The sequence below is a fragment of the Plectropomus leopardus genome, chromosome 19, assembly GCF_008729295.1.
Source record: "Plectropomus leopardus isolate mb chromosome 19, YSFRI_Pleo_2.0, whole genome shotgun sequence".
Taxonomy (NCBI): Eukaryota; Metazoa; Chordata; class Actinopteri; order Perciformes; family Serranidae; genus Plectropomus; species Plectropomus leopardus.
The window spans coordinates 4082468-4106807 of NC_056481.1; the positions used below are offsets into that span (position 1 = coordinate 4082468).

Consider the following 24340-nt stretch of genomic DNA (forward strand, 5'->3'; position numbering starts at 1 on the left):
TACTTCACTCCCTAAATAACCATTAGTTTATCAATTACTCACTCCGTGTTAATACGTGTAGAAAACTTTTAACCTAACAACAATATAAGTTTTATAACTAGAGGAAGCGTTTGCTGTATTTACGCTCCTCTGCTCAGTTTAACTTCCTTTCCTCTGTCCCTGGTTGTGCGTCTGTCTCCAGGCTGTAAGCATGTGAAGGGCATCCTGCTGTACGGACCCCCAGGCTGCGGAAAAACCCTGATGGCACGACAGATTGGCAAGATGCTCAAAGCCCAGGAGCCGAAGATCGTCAACGGCCCCGAGATTCTGAACAAGTACGTCGGAGAGTCTGAGGCCAACATCAGGAAACTGTTTGCAGACGCCGAGGACGAACAGAAGCGGGTAAGAGGAGGTCACATTATAATACATACTCATGTACGCAGATAGTTTTTCTCTCAAGAACTTATATTGTATTCAAACTGCTTTATTGACCTTTTAAGCGTTGTAGAATGTAAAGGCACAGTTAAGATTTTTTTAAGTGGGGTTGTATGAGGTACTTCTATAATCAGTGTGTTACTAAAATAAATAAATAAATTAATAAGTAAATTTGGAGAGGTCAGCTCGAGTGTACTGCTGTGTGCGGGGGCAGCAGCAAAATGTATTTTAGCCACCCAAAAGAAATTAAAGATTAGTTTAAGTTAAAGCTGTATTTGGAATATTTTTACTGTATTACCTTGATGTCAGACAGCCTTTTCTGATAGGGAACCTTTTGAAACTTGAGCAAACTGGCTTAATGTCTTTCAAAAACATGGGAAAAAGATAGGGAGAAACTTAAGAAGAAAGGATCCAAAAATTATCAAAAAACCTCAAAGAAATCTTAGAATTGAACTAATGTCTTTGTCCCAATGTACATGCAGATTTGAAGCCGTAGCATCAAAGAATGAATAGGGTGATTTTTTTTTTTCAAAAAAATATAAATGACAACCTTTTAAAGTTGTGTGTCCCTCACTTAAGCCAAAGTTAAAACACTTAGGTCCCTGCTCAGTGCTTACATTTTTTTTAAATGCTTTAAATCTTTAAAATCTGACTGAGGTGTTCACATGATGGAATAGCTCGATTTCCAATCGCATTATCTGGGTGATGCAGTCCAATTTTGAGAAATTCAATTTAGTCCAATTTCAGTCCGACTAATGTGTTTATATGTATTTTAAAAGTCCATTTTTAGACAGACTAAAACAATAATTTGACTTTTTCTGAGTTAGTACTGACAATGGACATGCACCCTCATGCAATCCCATTTCAAGAAATCATAACTATCCCTTGAAGTGTTTTAAAGCTAAAAAGCATTTTATAGTTAAAGCTGAATCTACTTAGCAAAACGTAAAAAAAAACCCCACATGTCGGTGTTGATAAAAGAGTCTGTTTTATTACAGCTTTCAGATGTGTTAGCTGTAGTTCTTGCTGAACTTACTATCGGATAAAAAGTCTGTTCTGGTGAATCAGAATTCTCCCATTACCCACACAAAAAACAGATAAGCAATTCATCTATGTAAACAGAAAAAACTAATTTCTGCAGGAGTGGAGAGATCTGCCCTTTCGTCAGACATAGCTGTAATAACTTTGGTAAAGTTCTGGTGTGTTTCTGAGTGTGTGTGAGTGTGTTCGTTTGTAGAGGGAGGGGAGCACCAAGCTTCGAGCCTCACTCTTCACCATCTAATGAGGGGTTGGGCTGTCTTTGACCTCCTATTAGACCTCCCTACACACACACAGACACACACACTCACACACACCGTCCAGTGTGTAATAAGGACAGCTCCACACCTGCTTTAAATGCTACGGCGGAGACTGACAGGTCTGTAGATGGAGGGATAACCCCCCACCCTGCTGCTCTCTCACTTCTTCCATCTGTCTCTCTGTTGAGGGTTATCACTGATTTCAGGTCAGGATGAAATTAAAATGTTGCCTATGTCTTGGTTGTCTTTATGTCTTTGAAAGAATGCAATAAGAGAAAGTATTAGCATGATTGTTCGTATTAGAGTCGAGGTAGGACTCTCAAATCTCCAAAAAACTTTGTTTAGTATGCAAAATGTAAAATATATTTTTTCCAGAGAACAATAGAATAATGAGGTAAAACAGGACAACTGTACACACAACTATCTTCAGTGACCCCCCACTAGTGACTACTTATTCTCTTATTTTTTTACTGTTGACTTATTTATTTATTTGTTTGTTTATTAATTTTTTTTCTGCCTTCTTCTTATTATTATTTTTTATTTTTGTCAAATTACCTATAAACCACATAGATGATTTTTTAAAACAAATATTATATTTTCTTTTATTATTTATTTAATATAAATTGCTGGTAAGTTGCTGAGACAAAAATAAAATATGTTTAAAAAAGATGTTAAGACCTTGAATCATCATTTTATTTCTATCTATCTATTTCTATCACATTTATACACACACATAAATACATTTTTACATCATCTTGTCAAATTAATTAACACCTTTATTTCTCTTTGATTTTCTTCCCATCTCTGCTGCACAGCTCGGTGCAAACAGCGGCCTTCACATCATCATATTTGATGAGATTGACGCAATCTGTAAACAGCGTGGCAGCATGGCCGGCAGCACGGGAGTCCACGACACCGTCGTCAACCAGCTGCTGTCCAAGATCGACGGAGTGGAGCAGCTCAACAACATCCTGGTCATAGGTGCTCAGACACAAAACCACACACTTTCTCTCTCCTTTTCCATCAAGTAGTACAAACTCACAAACTCTCCAATGTCATCCTTGAACACCTGCACTCCAGCTCATCTCCGTCATTAATCCTGTCCACTATCTGTCCATCTGTCCCGGCCTCAGGTATGACCAACAGGCCTGACCTGATCGATGAGGCCTTGTTGAGACCTGGAAGACTGGAGGTGAAGATGGAGATTGGTAAGAAGAGAGGAACACACTAATTAGTTTTCACACTCTTGTTAAAGGGACAGAAAATAATAAAAAAAAATACATATTTTTCCACCTACCTGTGGTGCTTTTGATCAGTCTAGATTATTATGTTGTGAGTTGCTGAGTGTCTCCCTCTCTGCTTCCAGGGTTACCGGATGAAAAGGGCCGCATACAGATCCTCAACATCCACACAGCAAAGATGCGTCAGTACGAACTGCTGGGCACTGACGTCGACATTAAGGAGCTGGCGGTGGAGACGAAGAACTACAGCGGTGCCGAGCTGGAGGGTCTGGTCAGAGCTGCACAGTCCACTGCCATGAACAGACACATCAAGGTCAGTCCTCTGGAGACACTTATCACTACACACTGTTTAAATCTGTATTTATTTATGTGTCTGTGTGGACTTTTTTTGACTAGAGAAAATGACTTCTATGAGTAAGGACTATCAATAAGCTGTGTGTCTGTATAAAATGTCAGAAAATAGTCTAGAAAATGCCATATATTAAAATTATGCATATATTTTCGACCAACACACAAGAACCCAAAGATATTGAAATAACAATGATGTGAAAAAGAGAAAACCACCACCTCTTCAGATCTGAGAAGTCACAATCAGTGACTGTGATGCATTTTTTCTTTTATAAATGAAATATATGAGTCATGAATATTTTCTACATCTCTGTAAATTGATTTATCAACACGTTTTTTCAGTCCAGGGTTCGGTCTGAGGGCTTGTTCTGCTCACTTTCTAAAGTCTTGACATCCAAAATAAAGTTTATAACTGAAATTCAAATCTTTCAACTTGAAATAATTTTTGATACTCTTATAAAATGCTTAAAGGAGTCATTTTTCCGCATTATAATTATATGTTAAGGTGAATTTGTGTGTTTTTTCTTCCATGCATTCTTCTGGGTAACTGTTTCCATCAGCAAAACTTTATTAAAACATCATTTACAAACTGTTGGAACAACACACAGCAGCAGACCTGTTTTGACCAAGGTAAAATTATTGTTTTTGTCAATGTAGTCTGGCTTTGAAGAGAGCATAGATAAGTTTCATTCCTAGTTTAGAATTAAATCGTAAGGTTTTAGGATAAAATAAATGCTCTCTGAAAGCAATGAGCAGATAAATGAGACTTGGATTATACTTTACAAGTTGTGTAAGAGTTTTTAAAAACACATGCTTTGATATCGTTTTGCTGGTTGTTAAACACAGAGCCATTTTATTCCAGTTCATTTTGAATTTTCTCAGTTTCTCAGAGGCACGGGAAAAAAATACATTTCTTCCCAATTTTACTTTAACACAAAGTGAGTAACTAAAATGAAAATGGTCATTTTTGAGGTGAAGTTTTCCTTCAAATTGTGTTTTTTTTTTCTTTTTTCATAGCAGTCACTGGGATAGTATGAGTAACACACTTAGCAGGCATGTCCTCCCCCTCCCATTTCTGCTGCTTGGGTGTGTGTGTGTGTGTGTGTGTGTGTGTGTGTGTGTGTCTGAGTGTGCGTGCCCTCACTTAAGTGTTTTATCAGGTGCGTGGACTCAAATCTACACAGCTCAGTGGGACACACTGATAAGGTGAAGCTCTCATCTGTTAAGTGTTCTGCCCCCACAGACACACACACACACACACACACACACACACAAGCAGCAGATATTGGAGGGTGATGATAAATGACAGACAAGGGCCTTACACATGTCTGATGGCCGTGACGTTTTTCTTCACTCCTCTGAACACTTATTCTTCCCTCCCTCCTCCTCTCGCTCTGACCTTTCTGCTCTCAGGGAGTACATTGTCTCCTGACACACTGTGCAATCTAAATGTGCAATACTTCAAGTAATGCATTTCATTAGCAGGGGGGAATCCAGGAATGAAAGGAGCTTATTATGTGCTGTCGCTCAACTTGTGTTGTGTTTGTTGCAGGCCAGTAACACGGTGGAGGTAAACATCGAGACGGCAGAGAAGCTGCAGGTCTGCAGACTGGACTTCATGGCTTCACTGAACAACGACATCAAACCTGTAAGCTTCATTACATCACTCTCTCTCTGTCCTTGTCACTTTTCTGTCTTTTTTGGTTTCTATTTCTGTACCAAATACATTTTAATGAAAAAATTAGTAGAAAAAAGTGTGTGAAATGAATTAGACATTCCAGCTTGTAATACAAATAACCCAGAGTAACCCAAGTTAACCCAATAACCCAAGTTCAGAATGAATCATTCACTGTCCCCACCTCCTGTAAGAAAAGTCCGTATAAATACAGCACAATTTACCATGTTAATATGAAGAAATTTTCTGTAATGACTTTTCACAGGTAGTTCACCTGTATTTTTTAATGATGCATTGCATTGTGGGAGCAAGAAACCCTGCTAAGCGCAAAGAGGTCAAGGGGAGGAGGCCATTACACATATGGGGATTTAACTCAGTAAATAGAGAATATTCTTTTATACTATGAGATTAGCCTTTTTAGGGTTGATGGAAGTGTCCGTATATTGTAGAGGGAATATACCGTAAAACTACAGAATAATCTGTTTTAGGATTTATGGAAATGTCTGTAAACTTAACGGAAAAGGTACCGGTAATGTTCTGCCAGGACATTATCTGTTTTGTTCTGGATATTTCTCTTTGACTAAGAGTACAGTAAGCCTTCTACAGTTTTAAGAAAACACAACCTACATTGTACAGTAAAAAAACCCACAAATAAACACACAACAGAGTATATTTTTTAGGTAACTTATGAGAGGCACAAATACAGAAACACCCCATCAAAGTTCTGCTCAGAGACTTGAAATAGGACGAGTACAGCATTACATCAAGAGTTTTCTTTCTCACACACTTAAAAAAAAACACACAGTGTAACTCTCTCTCTTCCTGTCCAGGCTTTTGGCACCAATCAGGAGGACTACGCCAGCTACATCATGAACGGGATCATCCGATGGGGTGACCCGGTGTCAGCCGTGTTAGAGGACGGGGAGCTGCTGGTGCAGCAGACGAAGAACAGCGACCGCACACCGCTGGTCTCTGTGCTGCTGGAGGGTAGGACTCACACACACTAACCTGGTGCAATCCTTAAAAAGTCTTTAAAGGCATTTAATTAATCAGTCTGAAGTCTTAAAAATGCTAAGACATATAAGGTACAATTTAATGATTTTACATCTGACTTTGCATTGTTAATTTTTTTTTTTTAAAAATCACAAAATACCAATAGCTTTACTGTCACCCTAAAGTAATGTTTTACATTACAGTAAATATTTGGGCCAAAATTCTTCCTAACCATAAGCAATTGGTGTAAGGTCTTTTTTTTCCATTACTCCCCAATTTTGATTATCGTGAACTAAGTCTTAAATTTAATTCTGAGCGACACTGATAAAGTCTTAAATTTCACTTGGTGTAAGCTGCAGGTGCTCCAGCATGCAGGCCAAATATCCATAGTCAGCATACAGCAGCTAAACACACAATAATTCCTTTAAAAGGCTCTTTAAAACAATATGTGATTTCTGTTGCGATTGCCAAAAAATGGACAGTTTGGCCAAATTATGTATGTGACCACAAACAGCTGATTTGTGATCGCCCCTCTGCTTCAGGCCCACCTAACAGTGGGAAAACAGCGCTGGCCGCTAAGATCGCTGAAGACTCCCAGTTCCCCTTCATCAAGATCTGCTCCCCCGACAAGATGATCGGACACTCGGAGATCGCCAAATGCCAAGCCATCAAAAAGGTAGCACTCACTCACTGGACAGTTTTAAAAATCTTCTCAAGCTGGTTTTAAGTTTTGAAATACAGAATGGATTTAAAAGGCCAGTATGATAACGAAAGTTTGGAACAGGAAAACACCGATAGCCAATATGTCGGCCGATATCCCCACCCTCCTTTTCCCCGCATAAACATTTGACAGTGGCAGGAATGAACAATCTTAAACTCTATAATTAACTGGATATCTGTTGAACTTAGTATCAAATTTAAAGTAATAAATCCTTAAATAAATGAATAAATCTGGAGCAAAACATCAAACTAAAAAAAGTTTAGGTGGATAGGAGTGATTTCTGTGTTTCCAGCTTTTCCTCAAAGTTAACCTTGGATTCCCAGGTACACAATGTAATTCTAAAACACAAATAAAACAAAACAAACAAAAATTAAAAAAGCATACAAAACAAATCCATGTTACTACATGCATATGCACCACAATCTACTCTTATCTAGAAGCAGCTGGTTAGCTCTCAGATACCATTTTTAAATGCAAACTAACAGGCCTTTACAAATACCATAACAAGCAATTCATTCTTTTTCGTGCTTTTGGTTCACGTATAAAGCCATGTGCCTATTTTAATTTGATCTGAGCCTTTTTTTCTCCCTGTGATAGATATTTGAAGATGCCTACAAGTCCCAGCTGAGCTGTGTGGTTGTGGATGATATTGAACGTTTACTAGGTAAGACCCCAGCTCTCCCTCAGAGAGTCACTGCACTACAAGGCAGCTAAAAAGCATTTTGTTTTGATTAAGTCAGTTTTCACTTCAAGTGGCTTATATAAAATGATCTGTCTCATCAGACTACGTCCCGATCGGCCCCCGTTTCTCCAACCTGGTGTTACAAGCTCTGCTGGTGCTGCTGAAGAAACCTCCTCCAAAGGTAACAACTTTGTTGTGTTGTTTATTTGCAGCCTGCTAGTCTTCAGGTGGCAGAGAGAGGGCAGCAGATCTTCTGGATGCCAGCACAAAGTCTTGTGAGGAATTGTTGGAGGTCTGGCTGCGACGGGCATGTGTGAGCGCCTGTGTGTGAGTGTATGGTTATTAGCGAGTGTTTTGGTCCAGGCCCGTTGTGCTCGCAGTGAATGGTGGTGGTAGAGACCCATTTCTCATAGTTTCTTTGGTTGTAGTTTGTGTGTGTCTGTTGTTGATGGGTTTGTGAATGAGAGCATAGCCCACTATATGGCTGCATGTGCATGAGAAGTGGCGCGGGGCCTGGTGTTGAATGCCTGGCTGCAGTGCTCCTCTGGGGTTGTAAAGCGCTGGGCCCAGCGGGGTGCCTGGGGCCGGGGGAGGCCAGGGGGACAGGGAGGAGAATGGGCTCTGTGAGAGAGCCAGGACCTGGCAGCACCGCCGCCTGTGTGGCACCTCATCTGCATGCAGCATCACAACCCCCCACGCCATGGGGGGGCAGCCGGCAGCCATAATCCCCCTGTCTACTCGCCACTCCTCTGCCTCTCCTCCTTCGTCTTCTTCTCCTGGTCCTTCTCCAACTTGTCGGCTTAGTGGAGCTACATTTCTTTTGCTCCTCTTCTTTCTTCTCTGCTCATGTTTGTCTTCTCTGCTGTTGTCTTCCGTCTGTGCGGTTGTCCTGTCTTCTCCTGTCTCCTGTTATTTTCTATTCTCTGTGCTCTTGTTGTGACTTAAGGCCCCTGTACACAGTCACAGAAGCAAAAGTATGCACGCACATCCAATCCAAAGTTGGAGCAGGTGCTGAACCAAACATAAGGAAATACTAAATGTCTCTCATACTGCAGGGCTCCAGTTATCTCTTTTTTTAATGAACCAAAGTGACATTTTGAGCAAGGCAGCTCGTGATCAGACTGGATTTGCACTGCGAGACACCATCATGTGACCGGTCACATGAACAAGATGTTTCAAAATACATGTCAGTAATGCTGCACTCCATTCAAAGTCAGAGGTCTCAATTTCCCAGCTGAGATTTTGGACTTCCAAGTGTTCCAGATGCACAACACCAAACGTAAAGAAATATGTGACAGTGACAAACCATTCCTTCTGTGGCAAGTCCACAGACAGTTGTGTGGCAAGTTTGTTGCAATTTCGGTGAAAAATAAGTTTATTACGTTCTTTAGTTTTTGCAAAAAATAATCTAAGCCAGGTCCAAGTGCAATGAAATTTTTGTGTAGTCGGACCAATCTCACACAGTGAACCTGCCAGATTCAGTGTCCTGTTAATGTTATTGTTACAGTATGCAGGTGCACAGTCAATCCAAAATCCATATACCTAATTTTCCATTGTAACATACACTTCAAATTTGGAGTCATGACATGTCTCCTGACTGTTAAGAAAAAAGGAAATGAAAAAATGAATGGTCGAATAAACACATTAAATTCTGAAGTCACGTCTGCTTCTCTTTCAGGGACGTAAGCTGCTGATCATCGGCACCACAAGTCGTAAAGACGTCCTCCAGGAAATGGAGATGTTGGACGCTTTCAGCACCACCATCCACATTCCCAACATCTCGAGGGGAGAGCAGCTGGTCGATGCACTTGAGGTAACAAACACACACTCAAAAACAGCACACACAAATACACACCTGCACATACATGAGCTGAATGCATACAGCGGCACCTTTAAACCCCTAAACTATTTATTACACTTGACATTTGCTTTGTCAGCAAAAGTGTTAAACATGTTTTATTCAAAACCTATAATGTGCATTAATACTTTTTTCACATACTCATACGAGGCAGTATTTTTGATGATATTTGATGTACTGTAGTTTGAAAATCTTAAACACATTTCCCCATTTTGAATGAATGTTCCTGTTTTGATGCCATGCTAAGTGCTCTCCTTCCTGTGTCTCCTCCCTGCAGCTGCTGGGCAGTTTTCAGGATATAGAGCGAGCCAGCATAGCTAAAGCTGTGAAGGGCCAAAGTCTGTGGATTGGCATAAAGAAGTTGCTCATGCTGATTGAAATGGCCGTGCAGGTGAGAAAGAGATCCCCTCCGAGCCTCACAGAGCCTCTGGCAGGGCTGTAAACTCTGTCTCACTAGAGGCATAATGTTTTTGGAATGATCAATCGTCCGACTACATCTGTTGCATTTTCATGAACGAAATATCTTAAGAAAACTTTGAGGGATTTTTTTCAGATTTGGCAAAAACATCCACTTGGACTCAAAGATCAACTAATTAGATTTTGGTGGTCAAAGGTCAAGGTTACTGTAAACTTGTCTGTCTCATTTTTGTAAACGAGATATCTCAAAAACACCTTGAGGGATATCTTTTTTAAAGATTTGATACAAACACTCACCTCACCAGACAAGTTCATATGCTAATTATGACCAAATATTACACAATTGTCTATAGCAAAATTATGACATTTTGTATCCCAAAGGTCAACTTCCCTGTGACATCATGATGAGCAAAAACACTTTTCTGGCCGTGATTCAGGAGCAATAGGGGAGATATTTGGTTAGATACTGAAATTGTGACACTAATCTTGAAACTGTACTGACTATTAGACCCTAATGTCCTAAAATCCTAGAAATGTCCTAAATTCCTAGAAATGTCCTGAAATCCCAGAAACATCCTAAAATCAGTGTAATGTCATAAAGTCCTAGAAGCTTCTTTAAATCCTAGAATGTCCTTAAATCCCAGAAACATGCTAAAACCCTAAAAAAATTCTAAAATCCTTGAAATGTCCAAAACTCATGAAATGTCCCAATATCCCAGAAACTTCCTAAAATTGTTAAAATGTCCTAGAAATGTGCTAAAACCCTAGAAAGATGTATGGGGCTGTGACTGGCCCCTGGCCTTCTGTCATATTGCAAAAGTAGCCCCTAAGCAAAGCAAGTTGAGTCTCCCTGCTATAGTTTTCCTTTGCTGCCAGGCTGACGTGTGTTTCAGGATATGTAGCTGCAATCTTTGCAGCAACATTCATATTTTATGCATTTTCTACTGTCATGGCTACGTATGAGTCCAGACAGACATGGATGTAAACTGTAACTTGACTGGTTCGTGGAGGCACACAACAATAAGGCGGTAATTCTAGCTTTTATTTTTTATTCTGAAAGACAAATGTCATATTGGCTCGGCCTCTATATTATCGTTTTTGTAATAATGCGGTCTGAGCTCGAGCAGCCTGTCCCTCCTCTTCCTCGACATCTGGCCAGCATTCTCAACAGTCAACAGAATCTGTCTCCATCACAAAAAACTGTCATCTATTAGCTGGAATGAAAAACTGTGTGGCTTTCCTGATGATTTGTTGAGCAGAAGGATCGAGTGCATCTCTAAGTTCACAAACCGTTCTGCAAACGGTCGAGATCCAACACATTCATAGTTTCGAAACCATGTTCTCTGCGAAGCTCTCCAAGTTACATTCACATGTTCTGAATCAGAGGGAAGCTACTCATAAGAACAATCATACACACCTCGTGGTTTCAGTGTGCCTACAATTTAGAGCAGAATCATAAAGATCCGTCATCCAACACATGTGGCAGGTTAAAAAAACATGTGCATTGAAACCATCCAACTGTGGAGGCAAAAAGGAAAACACAGACCACCAACTCAGCAGATTCTTGGCTTCTTTTCAACACATCAGTTGTATAGATAAGTACTGTGGGTATAAACTGTATTCACCTTTTTAAAAATTGCCTTTAGAGGTTTTGTGGTTTGGCCTCAAAGTTTTTTGCATTTTTCTAAGAGTCCCTGTTGATATTGGTGTAGTTTTTTTAGTTTGCTTTTGCCTTTTTCACAGACTATCAAGTAAATCAATGACTCCTTCGTCTTAAAGTAAAACTCTACACAAACAATGCAGCTCATTAACCCTTTTAAACCTGGATCCACGTCAGTTTTTTTGTGTTGCGTGCACCTTTCAGAATAGATTTAACCCTTTGAAACATGAGCAAATTGGTTTGATTTCTTTGAAAAAACATGGGGGGAAAGGCAATGACCAACTTGGCAAGAAATGTCCTAGACGTTTCAAGAAAATGACCTCAAAATTAGTTGGGAAAAAGGGAGGGGGGATAGAAAACTATATAAAAATAGGGGAAAATGTCAACAAAACTATATCTATATTTTTTATTTATTTATTTATTTTTAGGCCTCTTTTGCACTGATTCTTGTTATAATGGGTCAACCTGTCGGATACTAAGATACAAAAGGCGTATTCTAGTTAGATCTCAAGCGTAGACACTGAAATCTGACCAGTTACAGATGGTTCCAGTTTTTACCAAGATGCTTGGTTTCACAGCAGCTTCTTCTTCAGTGCTCCTGAGACAATAACTTTATTTAAGGTTTATTTAAAGGGGACACAGCATATTAATGAACATCAGTGTAAAAAAAACAAATGTAAATATGCCGAAGTTAAATATGCTGCTAATTTACAATCACAGTCCCATGACAGGTAACAGACAATAGAAATAAAGAGAGAAAAACCAATACAACAATTCATAAAGAGGACAAAAGTGCAATAACAGTGGCAATGTAAACTATATGGCATAAAGTTCATGGTGCAAGGTACATTATCTGTGTGCAAAGTGCAAAATTCACGCATGTGCATGTATTGTAGATCACTAGATAAAAGGACAAGGAGCTATATTGCAGATACAGTGCATAAAGAAGAATTCAGTCCATAGTGGCTTCTTTATCTAACAAAAATCTTCTCCAGGTGCCTCTGAGTAAAGTCTTTACTAAAACACGTAGCGCACTTCTGGCTGCAGCAGCAGAAATTGACCTAAATCTGGCTGGTGTTAATTTCTCCCTGACTGTGTGTCTGTGGTATGTTGATGATGTGTACCGCCTGTTTGGTGAGGCTGGATGCTGTGTAATTGCTGTGGTATGCACAAATGCAGCCATGTTCTGCACCCTGCAACCCCCCCCCCCCCACACACACACCTCATTCTGAGCCTGAAGAAGTATGAATCCGTGTTTGCCGAGACATGCTGCAAACAGCCACGCAGCTACGCACACATATTCACAGCTCGTCTTCAGTCTTTATCTTTTTTCCTCTCATTCCTCCTCTCTGACTGCTCTCATGTCTTAACTCTAGTAGCTACAGGCAATTCCAGACATACTGTAAGTTATTGCACAGGTTGCCATTAATTTTACTTCCTCTCTCCCTCCCCTTCTCTACAATCCTGTTTGCACAAACTGAGGCGTGAACTCCGGGACCTGCCACTATATCAAATCGCTCCCGGGCCAGATGCATGAAACTCTATAGATTCAGCACTAAAAAACTGAGTGAACGCACAAAGATAGAATTATGCTTTCTTTCCATCAGATCTAAAAAAGCTGCATGTACACCTGATTCTGCTTTTATAGATCTCAATCATCGTGGAGGCAGCTGGACATGCACAAGCCTCTTTTCCACTCCCTCAGGTAGCCATAAATGGATGTAGAAACGCCCTTAAAGGAATACTTCACACCCAAACGATCATTTGTATATCAGTAACTCATCCCGTGTTACATGAAAACTCACATGCCTCTACAGTGAGCGATGAATCCAAAAACTGAGAAAATTCTTGATGAATTGAAGTCATAGGGGTTCATGTTTAACAACAGCAAAACTTTATCAAAACATACCATCTTTTGCGACAGAAAATAAAACTTATCCATGCTCTCTTCAAAGCCAAACTCCATTGACAAAAACAGTAATTTTTCCTCGCTGAACACTGGAGTCGCTGCCTCGATCAGCTAAAGTGGTTTGTGTTACTGTGTGACTTTGGTGTTTTAAAGGGTTAGTCTGGATTCACCAAATTCAAAAAATAACAGTCAAGGCAGCAGTAGCGCAGCAGTAGGTCAGGTAAAAGATGTGAAAGGCGTCAGGATGCAGAAAAACTGATGTCACTCCAGGCCTGTGATGTTTTAACCCCTTGATTGTGAATTTTAGGTGAAACACATGCTTGTTAAGAAAGAAAATATGACCTGTTAGTAGCTGTATGTTTAATATATTGTATGCATATCTGCTCAAAGACGTAATGTGTCTGTGTTTCAGATTGATCCCGGCTACAGAGTGAACAAGTTCCTGAGTCTGCTGAAGGATGAAGGAGCGTAAGTATTTTCTTCCTGTTTCTCTTTTGAGCAAGACGGGATCCTTAGTGACACTGAACACTCACGCCACGCACACACATCTGTCACTTCTACCACTCTTTATTACAAATGTAGCAGAGAGAGGTTGTTTAAGTTGTATTAAGTGTGATTAATAATACACATTTTGTCTTTATTCATTTCCCCCGCAGACTGGGTTCTGATAAGTTTGTGGCAATCTAGACTCAGTGGAGCCACATAGTGAGAAAGAGGCATCGTTCAACGGTAAGACTGCAGCGCCTGCAGGCGACATGGTCTCAGTCAGTACTTAAATTTCCTGTCTGGGGTGAATTAAGCTTTTGTAGAATTGCTTTTGTTTAAACTGTGAGTTCAGTTTGGTAATGTACAATTTCTTGCACCAAAATGAATGATGCACAAGTCGTGTCACGCAGAAGTTGGGCCAAAGAGGCTAAAGGACTGTGAGCCTCATTAAAAATGTATTTAGCTGGTAAAAAAATACTAATCATGGTTTTATCCTGTAAAGATTCATAAACCAACTGCAAACTCTTAGCAAGAAAGTGAATATCTTACAAAAAGTTGAACTATTCCTTTAATCTTGTTATTAGTCCTCTTAAGTCTTGCTTTCTATGGTCTGCAGTATTTTCAGGGTATGGCTGATCAAATCTAGTTAGACTGTAGGTTAAAAGTGTATTTTTAACCATTGTGAGTCCCACGTGGACCCCGTAATCACATAAAACAACACCCTGCTGCAGTTTCAGGGGAGAAATTTCACAAAATAGGATTAGAAAGTTCCTCAGATGACTGTGAAATTATTGTCCTATATCTGCATGTTGATAATGGCAAAGTTCCAGAAGATATTTTTCTTCTTAAAGTTATCCGGCTAACTTGTTAATCCTGCTTTGTGAGCCGCACCCCACGAGGACGGGCTTGCTCAAGGTGATGAACAACAAAAAACTCGAACAACTTTTCAACTCGCAGCCGGAGCTTCGTGTCTCATCACACCGCCTCAGAGACTTATGGTATAGTTGGCGCACGCACGGCGAGCCTAAAAATAGGTCGACTAGACAGGTGCTCTCTTGTGGCGGCGTGTCTCCTTTGCCTGCCTGTCTCTTCTCACTTTTATTTGTCTCTGATCACTCAGTTGCTGAGAAACGGAAGCCTGAAAGAGGCTGGCAGGAGGAAGCAAGCGAGAGATAGTTTCCATCTCTCTCTCTGCATCCTTCCCTCCCGTCCCTGAAGCTCTGCGCGCTTCTCTCTGCACTGCAGCTTTCTGCAGCAGCAACCAACCAGGCAACCTCCTTCCTCCTCTTCAGCACTATGTGAACACGTAAAGTAAGATAAACGAGCAGTGTTTGTGCTATCTGTGTATATTGCATCTGCACAAGATCAGTGCTGTTATCTCAATGTGATGCCCCCAACACTCCTTTGGGATTTTATATATATATATATAAAAAAAAGAGGAAAAGATTTTGCATGCACAAACACTAATCATAACACTGTTTGTTTATATAGGCTTTATTTGTATGCACAGGTTTGTAATCTGATCATTCCAGGACTTAAAAAAAATCTCACTTTGTTCTTATGTCATGTACATGCTCGTGTCTGACCTTTTTTATGTTATAAATAAATTAATTCTATTACTATTACTAACAAAAAACTCTGTAGTATTTGAAATTAATGATGAAATTGATGACGACTAAATGTTATAAATGATATTCAAAATTTTGTTGTGCTGCTTCCAGACACCTTTTTACTTTTAGTATTTAAACCTTTGAACACTGAACATGGAGAAAAAAGTACTGAGCAACTTGGTAAGAAATGTTCCAAAAAATTGCAAGAAATTAATAGATTTAGAAATGTTTTTTGAAAAGCTACAGAAAGAATGTGTAGGGGAAAAAATCAAGGGGAAATGTGTAGGGAAAAAAGAAAAAGATATGGAAAAATGTCTAGGCAAAAAAGGAAATGGTACAAGAAAAATGTCTTTGGGAGAAATAAAGAAAAGAGCCAGAGAAAAATCCTGAGGGACAATGTCTAGGTAAAAAAGGAAAAGCTCGTGAAAAATGTCTAGGGAAAAAAGAAAAACCTAGGGAACAATGTCTCGGGATTAAAAAAGAAAAATGCAAGAGAAAAATGTCGGGGCAAAAAAAGAAAAATGTCTGGGGAAAAGAGAAAATATCGAGAGGAAAAAAGAAAAATGATAGAGAAAATGTCCAGAGAAAAAAAAGAAAAAAGCTAGAGAAAAATGTCTTAGGAAAAAAAGACAAAAGAAGGAGACAATGTTTAGGGAGAAAAGAAAAATTTTGGGAAAATGAAGTAAAAAAAGAAAAATGCTAAAGAAAACTTTGTTTCAATAAAGAAAAAAGCTAAAGAAAACTGCCTAGGGAAAAAAGAAAAATGGGAAAAATATTTAAATTTGCTCAGTTTTCAAAGGGTTAACAATGTGTTTACATGCAAAAGTTATGGTGCACAGTACAGTATAATTACCACCAGAATATGTATCTGTTGATCCATTTTGAACAGTTTGCTCCAAAACCTCTGAATTTACCACAGTCCCTAACAAGAAGAAAAAAATCTGCCACCAGTTGTTTTCATTATCTGCTCATAATTATGGCATGTTGAAATTATAATGTGTCTTTTAGAATTATGATCCAGTGTAATTATCTCTTAATTATGAGGAAATTTGATGTCTCGTAATGAGATGAACCGACTCAGACATTCGCGGTTAACCTCTACAGCATCTATGTTGTGCAATCACTGCACAGCTCAACAAGAAAACACAGTCAACCAAACAGCTACTGCAGCCTGTTTGTGTGGGCTTTTTTTTTTTTTTTTTTTTTTAGGTATTAGTAAGTTTCTCACGAGCATTCGCTTTCTGAAAAAGTTAAGAAATGAGAAAATCTGTATTGCTAGCCTGGAAATGGTTTGAATTTTGCAAAATAACTTTTTGACTTATCTATAAAACAAGTATTTGTTTAACTAGACAAAAATGCATCGAGACGTGTAAAAATTGCAGTCTTACAATGTGTAATGCGGACGGCTTTTCCCGCACATAAACTGGTAATTATTAACGGAGAACGTGCACAGTCTTATTTTTATTTATGGCCTCTGGTCTGACATAATAATACAAATTTGATGCTTTAGTGAGTATTTCGGGCAGCAGGACATGTACGTTTGATTGAGTTAACTACAGTGTGTGTCACCCAGTGCAGCTGTGTGGATCACTGACGTGTTTTTAATCATTGTAGCACAAAAAGCTCTGTGGCACAGAGGAGGAAGATATGTAGTTGTTGTTATTGTGTATTTTCAGGGGATTAGTTGATAACAAGAAAAACGCTCTTTAGGTGCCTCATTTTTAAATGAAAGCTCTTAATTAATGGTCCATCTATAGCGTGTGATATAAGCTTAGAAGTGATGAATGTATGTAGAGATCAGATATCTAATAATGCCATCAATGTTACCAACGTTATCCGTTTAGTTTGTGAGGTCATCAATATGTGTGCGTACCTCTGGCTATAAAGGAAAAACACGAGACAGTTTTGTTCTTCAAATATATAATCTTAGTTCAGTCATACAGATATATACATTGTATAATAAATAATGTTTATAAAAACATAACATTTACGATTATAAAATAAAAAGGGAATTATTCACTTTAAAACATTTGTACAAAACTTTGGATATAGCGGGAGAGGTGGGGGAGGGGGGGGGGGGGTTGAACTGAACACAGAAAGGTCGGCCCAGGTAGGACGGGCTGCGTAGAAGATGACACAAATGCTAAGCTATGTCACAAAGAGAGGACAGCCTATACACTACTGGGTATTTTTTGTTGTTGAATATAATTAATAGGAAGCAGGTGGGACTGTCAGAACATGTTGTGTGGAAACCTCTTGCAGTTTGTTCCACCGTTGTTAAAAAAGCCAGCCTTCGCTCCATCCATCCATACGTTTTTCCAGACACTTCAGTCTGTCACTGGCAGCTGTCACACATCCACACTGTGCACACTTAAATCATTCCCCAACCTTCCTCTGCTTAAAGACTAACTTCTGTATTTTTCAACCTGGACTCTGTTTTTTTTCATGTTTTTATGTCAAAGTGACCAAAACTATGGTGGCATCATGCTGCTCCAGTGTGTGATTTTAGACAGCATGCCGGCATCACAGAATCACAAGAGGCGTGACATGTGACACAACAGCGTCTGCCTCTAGTGTGATACATAATAAAAGCGGCAGTGCTTTATTAATGATAAAAATAATTATTTACCGTCCCTGTTAAATGGCGACTGATCTCCCTCTCTCCTAGGAGAGTAAGGAGCTCCTGAATCTCACTGTTTTCCAAAAATGTGTAGATATTTTCGACTGCTGTTCTTTGTTTTTGAGTTAGTTGATTATTGTTATCAGCTGCTTTTTAAATCTCGCAGCAATGAATCGCACACATGACACATCATAAGTCACACCGCCGTAGTTCCAACCTGCTGGCTGCACCAACGTCGTTTTGAGCGCCGGTACTACCACCACTGCCGGCTAAAAGGCGAGACAACTCTGTCCCCCCATTCTGCGATCACACCTTTTATAAGAAACATTTATAAGATTTTTACAAGAACATCATGGAGCCAAAACAGCATGAAATCCCACCTTGAACAGGCAGTGTAAAAGGCACTTTTGACTCAAACACGCGAAAATAGATTACAGGTTGAAAAATACAGACGTTTCCCATTAATGTTCTCAGAATCTATGAACTGGAAGTCTTTTCAGTCCACCCAAAAATCACAGCTGTTTACCTCGAGTGATCTGCAAATAATTTCCTTTTGTTAAAAAAGTACAGAGTCAGAGTCAACTGGGGAAACATCCATGCCTCTAGGGGAAAGAAAAAAAAAAGAGTAAATTATTCTTCCAACGGCTCCAAAACCAAAATCCGCGAGTCAGGAGTGTTTTTTGGGGTGTACTGACAAGCGTACAAGTTCATAAATCACGCTTCTTAAAAACCTTAACTGAGGGAAAATCAGGCGAGAAGGAAGGGAGGGTGTGAATCCGAACCTGCTCAGGTCTCCACATGTCGTCACATGTCCCCCTTTTTCTTTTTTTTCTTTTTTTTTTTTTACAGTGATAAAAGAAAGATTTGACAAAAGACGGACCTGATGAATGCGTGATAGATAAAAAAGATCTCCCAATAATCACTTTGCTCATAAGACCAGAATTAATATTAAGCATGCTGAAGCTTGACTCACGTTTGATGCGCACATTTATGAAATGAAACAAATGATCTCAGTCATAATAATTTGTTGTCATCATGTGTGGAAATCATGATACAGGTCGCCCGGACGCTGGAACAAAGTCCTCATTCATAAGCAACCGAAGGAGAATTTGCTTGCGTAAACAACGCGCAAATTTTTACCACCTGGAGTAACTGAATAGTGCATACATATACATGTGTAGGGTTGTTAGTTAGTGGAATGAGCATGCTTGTTCACACACATGCTGCATACCTCCAGTCCCAGCCCAATGGTAATATTTCAGAAATGCAGGGCTATAAAAATCAGACTGTAGCATATATCTTCCAGGCTTCCCGGTTGACTGGTGCGGTAGAGTCAGTCAGCACTGAGGATTTCATCAGCTCAGTAGTTTTACAAAAAAGACAGGACACTTCCCAACACCTGCCTGCTGTTTTCAGTTCAGTTCAGTAGTTACAAAGTGATGCTTTTCCTGGGGCTGTGTTCAGTAAGTGACAGTGTAGAGGTTGGTTTAGTTTAACAAAAACAAAAAGGTAACCCAGCCAGACTGGCCGGAGAAGTGAGGTGTTAGTTAGAAGATGCTTTTTGTTCAAAAGCAAAAAAAAAAAAAAAAAAAAAAAAGAGTCTGAAAGTTTTTTTTTACTGCATTAATCTCACAGGTAAAAAGTGTTACTGTACATGCCACGAAGGTGTCGGCATGGAGGGGGGAAATAAATAAAGACAAGGGGGGAGGGATGCTGCGGGGAGAGTGGCACAACTTCCCATGACTAGACCTTCGAGTCGAGGTCAGATACTCTGGAAATTGGTGTAGTGGTTTGGAAGACGGATCTAGGGCGTGGTTTTTACAAATAAAGGTATAGAAGTATCCATAGCTGATGTGCCATTAGCCATTAGGGCCTGAGTGTGTGTGCTGATGAATATGTTTTTGTGTTTTTGGGGAAGCGGGGAAGTCGTGCAGGATGTGGGGGAGTCGAAGGGTGGGCAGCACTTGTAGTCCAGCAGTCTGAAAGTCTTTCACTTGCACGTGTGGACGTCGTAGACGCGCACACACTCCTGACAGCTGACGTAGCAGCACCAGTGGAAGATGCAGTGGCACTTCTCTTTGCGTTTCTCAGTCCGGGTGTTGTGGCCGCGGCCGCAGCACAGCAGGTCGCAGCCCTCGATGCCGTGCGACGACACGTTGCAGGCTCGGTCACGCGTCCCGAAAGAGCCGGTCTCTGGGTTGGGCTCGCAGAAGTTGGGTGAACCCTCGTAGTAGACCAGGTCGCGCTCGGTGGGGTGTTTGAAGAAGTTGTACTTGACTCGCAGCGTCTCCACCCAGCCTCGGGACTCGCGGTGCTTCTCCACCACCATCTCCGAGGCGCTGTCGTACTTGTCCTTCAGGTAGTCGCCCAGCATGCGGAAGTCGGGCTGCGCCCACCAGCAGGTCTTCACCTCACAGCTTCCTGACAGGCCGTGGCATTTGCAGCGCAGGTGCATGTGGTCCAGGATGGTCTGAGAAACACAGAGGGCAACATCGGTTTTAAATTGAACCTTGAAATTCTGATTTGGAAATAAAGCGTACACATTTTTTGTTGCATTTCCACTGCATGGTATGACATGGCTCCCAGAAGGCCACCAATGTTGTTAGACATTGATATTTGGTATAATTTAGGTTGCGATGTCAGGTGACCAAAGTGCAGTGTCAGTACAACACCTAATGTCCATTTCAATTTGACGTAGAAACGTAGGGACAGATGACATTTCTATTTTGACTTAAACACAACTCTTATTTGGTTTAAAATTGTGCAGTTAATTGGAGTTTCCAAGCAAGCTGAGCAATACTAGAAAATAAACTTCAAACTCTGCAGACCACTGACTGGTCAGAGAGGTTTTCACTAGCACGACTTTTGGACGTCCTGCAAAAACCTGCCATTTTTGCAACCGTCAGTAGCGACCCCAATTTTTTAAATTAATTCGACCCAGATTTTTACAAAATCGCTGTTAATTAAACAGCGCTGTAAAATGCTCTCACTTTCTGTTCAAATGGTGGAGTGCAGACGTTTCTCTGTTTGGTTGCAGATTAAAGGTTTTAGTGTCACATTGATGTGACATCAATATCTCGCGGTGTAGCAGCAACAAGCTGAGAATGGTGGATAGTACCCGAAATGGAGAAAAGGACGTGGTACCAAAAGTGAGTCAAGTTGAGTCAAACCATGCAGTGGAAATGCAGAAGTAAAGTTATGTACCAGTCTGGCAAGGATCCAACATGCTTAAGCTTTCGTAACCCATTTTTCCTGATCGCTTAAAGCAATACTCCACTAAAAATATGTCCGCCTGGAGGCTTTGAAATGAGGCTCTGAAACTTTCTCCTTCAGCTTCACAGCAGTTACAACAGATTCTTATGGCACTCCACAGTCATGGCAAAAACGTCTTAAATCTTAGACCATTTCTCTGCAGTGGATATATATGGTACCCCGGTACCCCGAACTGTTTTTTGTGAGCCAAGAAATCCCTTAACATGTTTCCTCTGGCAGATCTTTGTAGCTGTGAGGTGTCGAGAAGTTTCTGTGGATGTTTTGACATTTTGCTGTGACTTTCAGAGCCTGTTTACACCTGTTTTTTTACACCTGTGTTTACACCTGTTTTTACATGTGTCCTGGGAGATCTAATCACAAGTGGTCAGCACTAAAAAGCAAGCGTCAATGGCCACCAAGACGCACTGTGATCACTTGGCTGTCTATTTGCGTCAGTACCAGGTGTAAACACGCGTTTGATCCAATCACCCAAACTACTTTTTGAGGTGATCTGGGACGCATCTGACCACATTTTTTTCTGTAGTGTAAGCACCAATGTGTCCTGATATGTCCCCAACAAGAAAATGTGTCGTCGGCTTTACCTGCTGAGAATTTGATACTAAAAAAGGGTAGATTTTGGGTAGAGTATTCCTTTAACCCTTTGAAACCTGGAGCAACATCTCTTTGCTTGTGCTACTTTCAGATACCTTTCACAAGTATTTAAAACTTTAAACAAATCAGTGCAATTTCTTTCACAGAGTAAAGAAAAAAGGCAATATGGAACTGGGTAGAAAATTTTCCACAAATTGAAATAAATAAGTAGATTTGGAAAATTACTTTTAAAACATTAGGGGAAAATTTTGAGGGAAAGAAGGAAAAACTATTATATAGTTAATTCTCATAATTACATATTTAAAAAAATATATATGTTACAGATTTGTCATGAAGTTTAAGCACTTTTCCAGGTCATTTCCTGTTTTTATTGTATTTTATTTAGGTTTTCAATCTTTTTTCTTTTTGTTTTGTGTTGTTTTAACCAATTTTCAACTTTTGCTGGGTAATTTCCTCTTTTGTTGCTCATTGCCTTCTTCCCATGATTCTGAATTTGCTCAGATTTCAAAGGGTTAAAGTATATTTAAATAAGTGTGCTGGTCTTAATTTGATTACCGACTCTTGGCATATTGGTCACAAGATCTGCTGGGATTTATGGTCAGTAATTCACAGAAAATTCACCAACTCAGACTTACGAAACCGCTGAAGAGATGCAGAGCAGGCCAAGAAAAACAATGTGCCACTGGCTGCAATTTATGTAAGTGTCATGCAGCTGTGAAGTACAGAGACTCTGCTGCTGCTAATTCCCTCTGAAGTCACTGGCTCACATCATGAGTATGCTGCCTCGGGGCTTATTTTTTTACCTTTGTGTTTTGATTTTGTTGTGCTTTAATTCAACAGCTATATTTAGCTGCAGAAATCCCCCAGCTGGGGCGGAAGGCAGGTGGCTGTGGCACCTCTGGCTGAGGAAGGGGAGCGAGGGGGCAGACGAAGGGGAGGAGGCGGTGGGCTGGTGACATCACTCTGTGAGCTTGTCATGCCAACATCAAGTCCCAGAGGCCCTCGGGGCTAAATAATGGAGCGTGAGAGGGCCAGGTGGAAAGGAGCGGAGACTCCTGACAGTGCTGCTGTTCAGTTAGCTCCTGTGGTCTCCCCGGCTGCTCCTGTGTGCTCACATCAAAGGGCCGTCTTGTTGCCGTGTGGTCCCTCCATTTGCCCCTCAGCGAGCAGCCGTGGTGCTGATTTTTTTTTTTGACAGCAGCCAGTGATGTTTTAAGTCTGAGCTGATTTCCTTCTTTTCCCCCTCAACTCACTCGGGATATTTGACTGTCAGGGAATTTTTTCATTGGGATGCAAGGCATGAAAGGCGAAGTGTGGGGCGAGGCGGGAGGGAGGGCGCTGCTTAGGTGAGTAATTAACCAGTCATTCAAAGTCAAGTGCTCATTTTCAGTGGAAACTCAGAAATGTGCAAACAAGTCAAATACCAAATCCCTGCCCGTCACACAAACAATTAGTAATCCAGAATAGCGATGTTTCCCAGATAGATCTGCTGTTTTTGCACGACAGTCAGGTCATTGTCTATTGTTTACTGCATCTGGGATTCACTTTTCCACTTTTGCGACAATTTATAGTACAATATCTGCTGAGGTTGTTTGTTTAACCCTTAGGGCTCGCTTTGATATTACACACTCGTATCGCTCTGCGCACAAAATGAGCCTTTCAAAAGCAAGCTTTAGAAAATATTATACATTAATATTATTCTCGACCCTCACTGACTTTATTTTGTTAACCAATATCAATCCTAATCATAAATATCAAATATTCATTAATATTCAGAATTTTAACCCTTGCCCAGTGCTAGGTTTTTGTCATGATGCCACTGTGTTTTTAGATGAAGATTTTAGATTTTATTTATTATCTCAGCTGGGATATGTCAATGATTTGCAGTAAAATTGATTTTTATACTTTTTTTGTGCAATTTCAAATATGTGTCAAATACATCTTAGCATATTTTAAGATTTAAGATATTTTTGACAAATTGATTTACTTTAATACTTCTTAAGGCCTTATTTTAGATCAATTAATTCAATGTTTTTAGAGACTTTTAAGGATCGTCTGGAACCCTGTGTTGGGCAGCTTGCTGCTATGGAGATTTATTTCTTCTCACGCAGGCGCAAAATGTACTTTGGCCTTTGCCTGTAGTCTTTGTGGTGCGTCTGAAGTGCAACTTTTTGGCAGAGACACAGACAAAGTGAAGCGATGCAACAGTCAGTCTTTGCCTCGAGTTCTTTGATGTGTTTTTGATGTCTCTGGGCCTTTAACGCCGCAGCAAACAGCATTTTGAACAATGATGTGCTGCCAACTTTGTAGCAACAATTTAGGAAATTTCTTTCCTGTTTCAACATGACAATGACCCTGCACACAAAGCCAGTTCTATGAAGAATTGGTTTTCCCAGTTTGGTGTGTAAGAATTTAACTGTCCTGCCCAGAGCCCTGACCATGAGACCTATGGGATGAAGTGGGAAGGTGTCATGGTCAATGTTGGACCTCACTGATGCTCTTGTGGCTGAATGGGAGCAAATCTCTGCAGCCATCTTCCAAAAT

At 40.2% G+C, this 24340-nt stretch overlaps 2 protein-coding genes across 2 annotated transcripts in view; one reads left to right on the top strand and one right to left on the bottom strand.

Moving 5' to 3' along the window:
* The window catches only part of LOC121958906 (vesicle-fusing ATPase-like), a 30663-nt gene extending 15325 nt beyond the window's left edge, over positions 1–15338 (top strand). Inside the window, exons 9-22 of the mRNA XM_042508083.1 lie at positions 182–381; positions 2528–2693; positions 2846–2920; positions 3079–3266; positions 4854–4949; positions 5807–5963; positions 6512–6645; positions 7288–7354; positions 7474–7553; positions 9051–9185; positions 9508–9621; positions 13629–13684; positions 13873–13945; positions 14823–15338. Coding sequence (XP_042364017.1) covers positions 182–381; positions 2528–2693; positions 2846–2920; positions 3079–3266; positions 4854–4949; positions 5807–5963; positions 6512–6645; positions 7288–7354; positions 7474–7553; positions 9051–9185; positions 9508–9621; positions 13629–13684; positions 13873–13903 — 1499 coding nt within the window. The 3' untranslated portion in view covers positions 13904–13945; positions 14823–15338. The remainder of the gene's footprint in view (positions 1–181; positions 382–2527; positions 2694–2845; positions 2921–3078; positions 3267–4853; positions 4950–5806; positions 5964–6511; positions 6646–7287; positions 7355–7473; positions 7554–9050; positions 9186–9507; positions 9622–13628; positions 13685–13872; positions 13946–14822) is intronic.
* Positions 15339–16551: 1213 nt separating this feature from the next.
* Positions 16552–24340, bottom strand: part of wnt3 (wingless-type MMTV integration site family, member 3) — a 36038-nt gene continuing 28249 nt past the window's right edge. Inside the window, exon 4 of the mRNA XM_042508013.1 lies at positions 16552–20402. Coding sequence (XP_042363947.1) covers positions 19923–20402 — 480 coding nt within the window. The 3' untranslated portion in view covers positions 16552–19922. The remainder of the gene's footprint in view (positions 20403–24340) is intronic.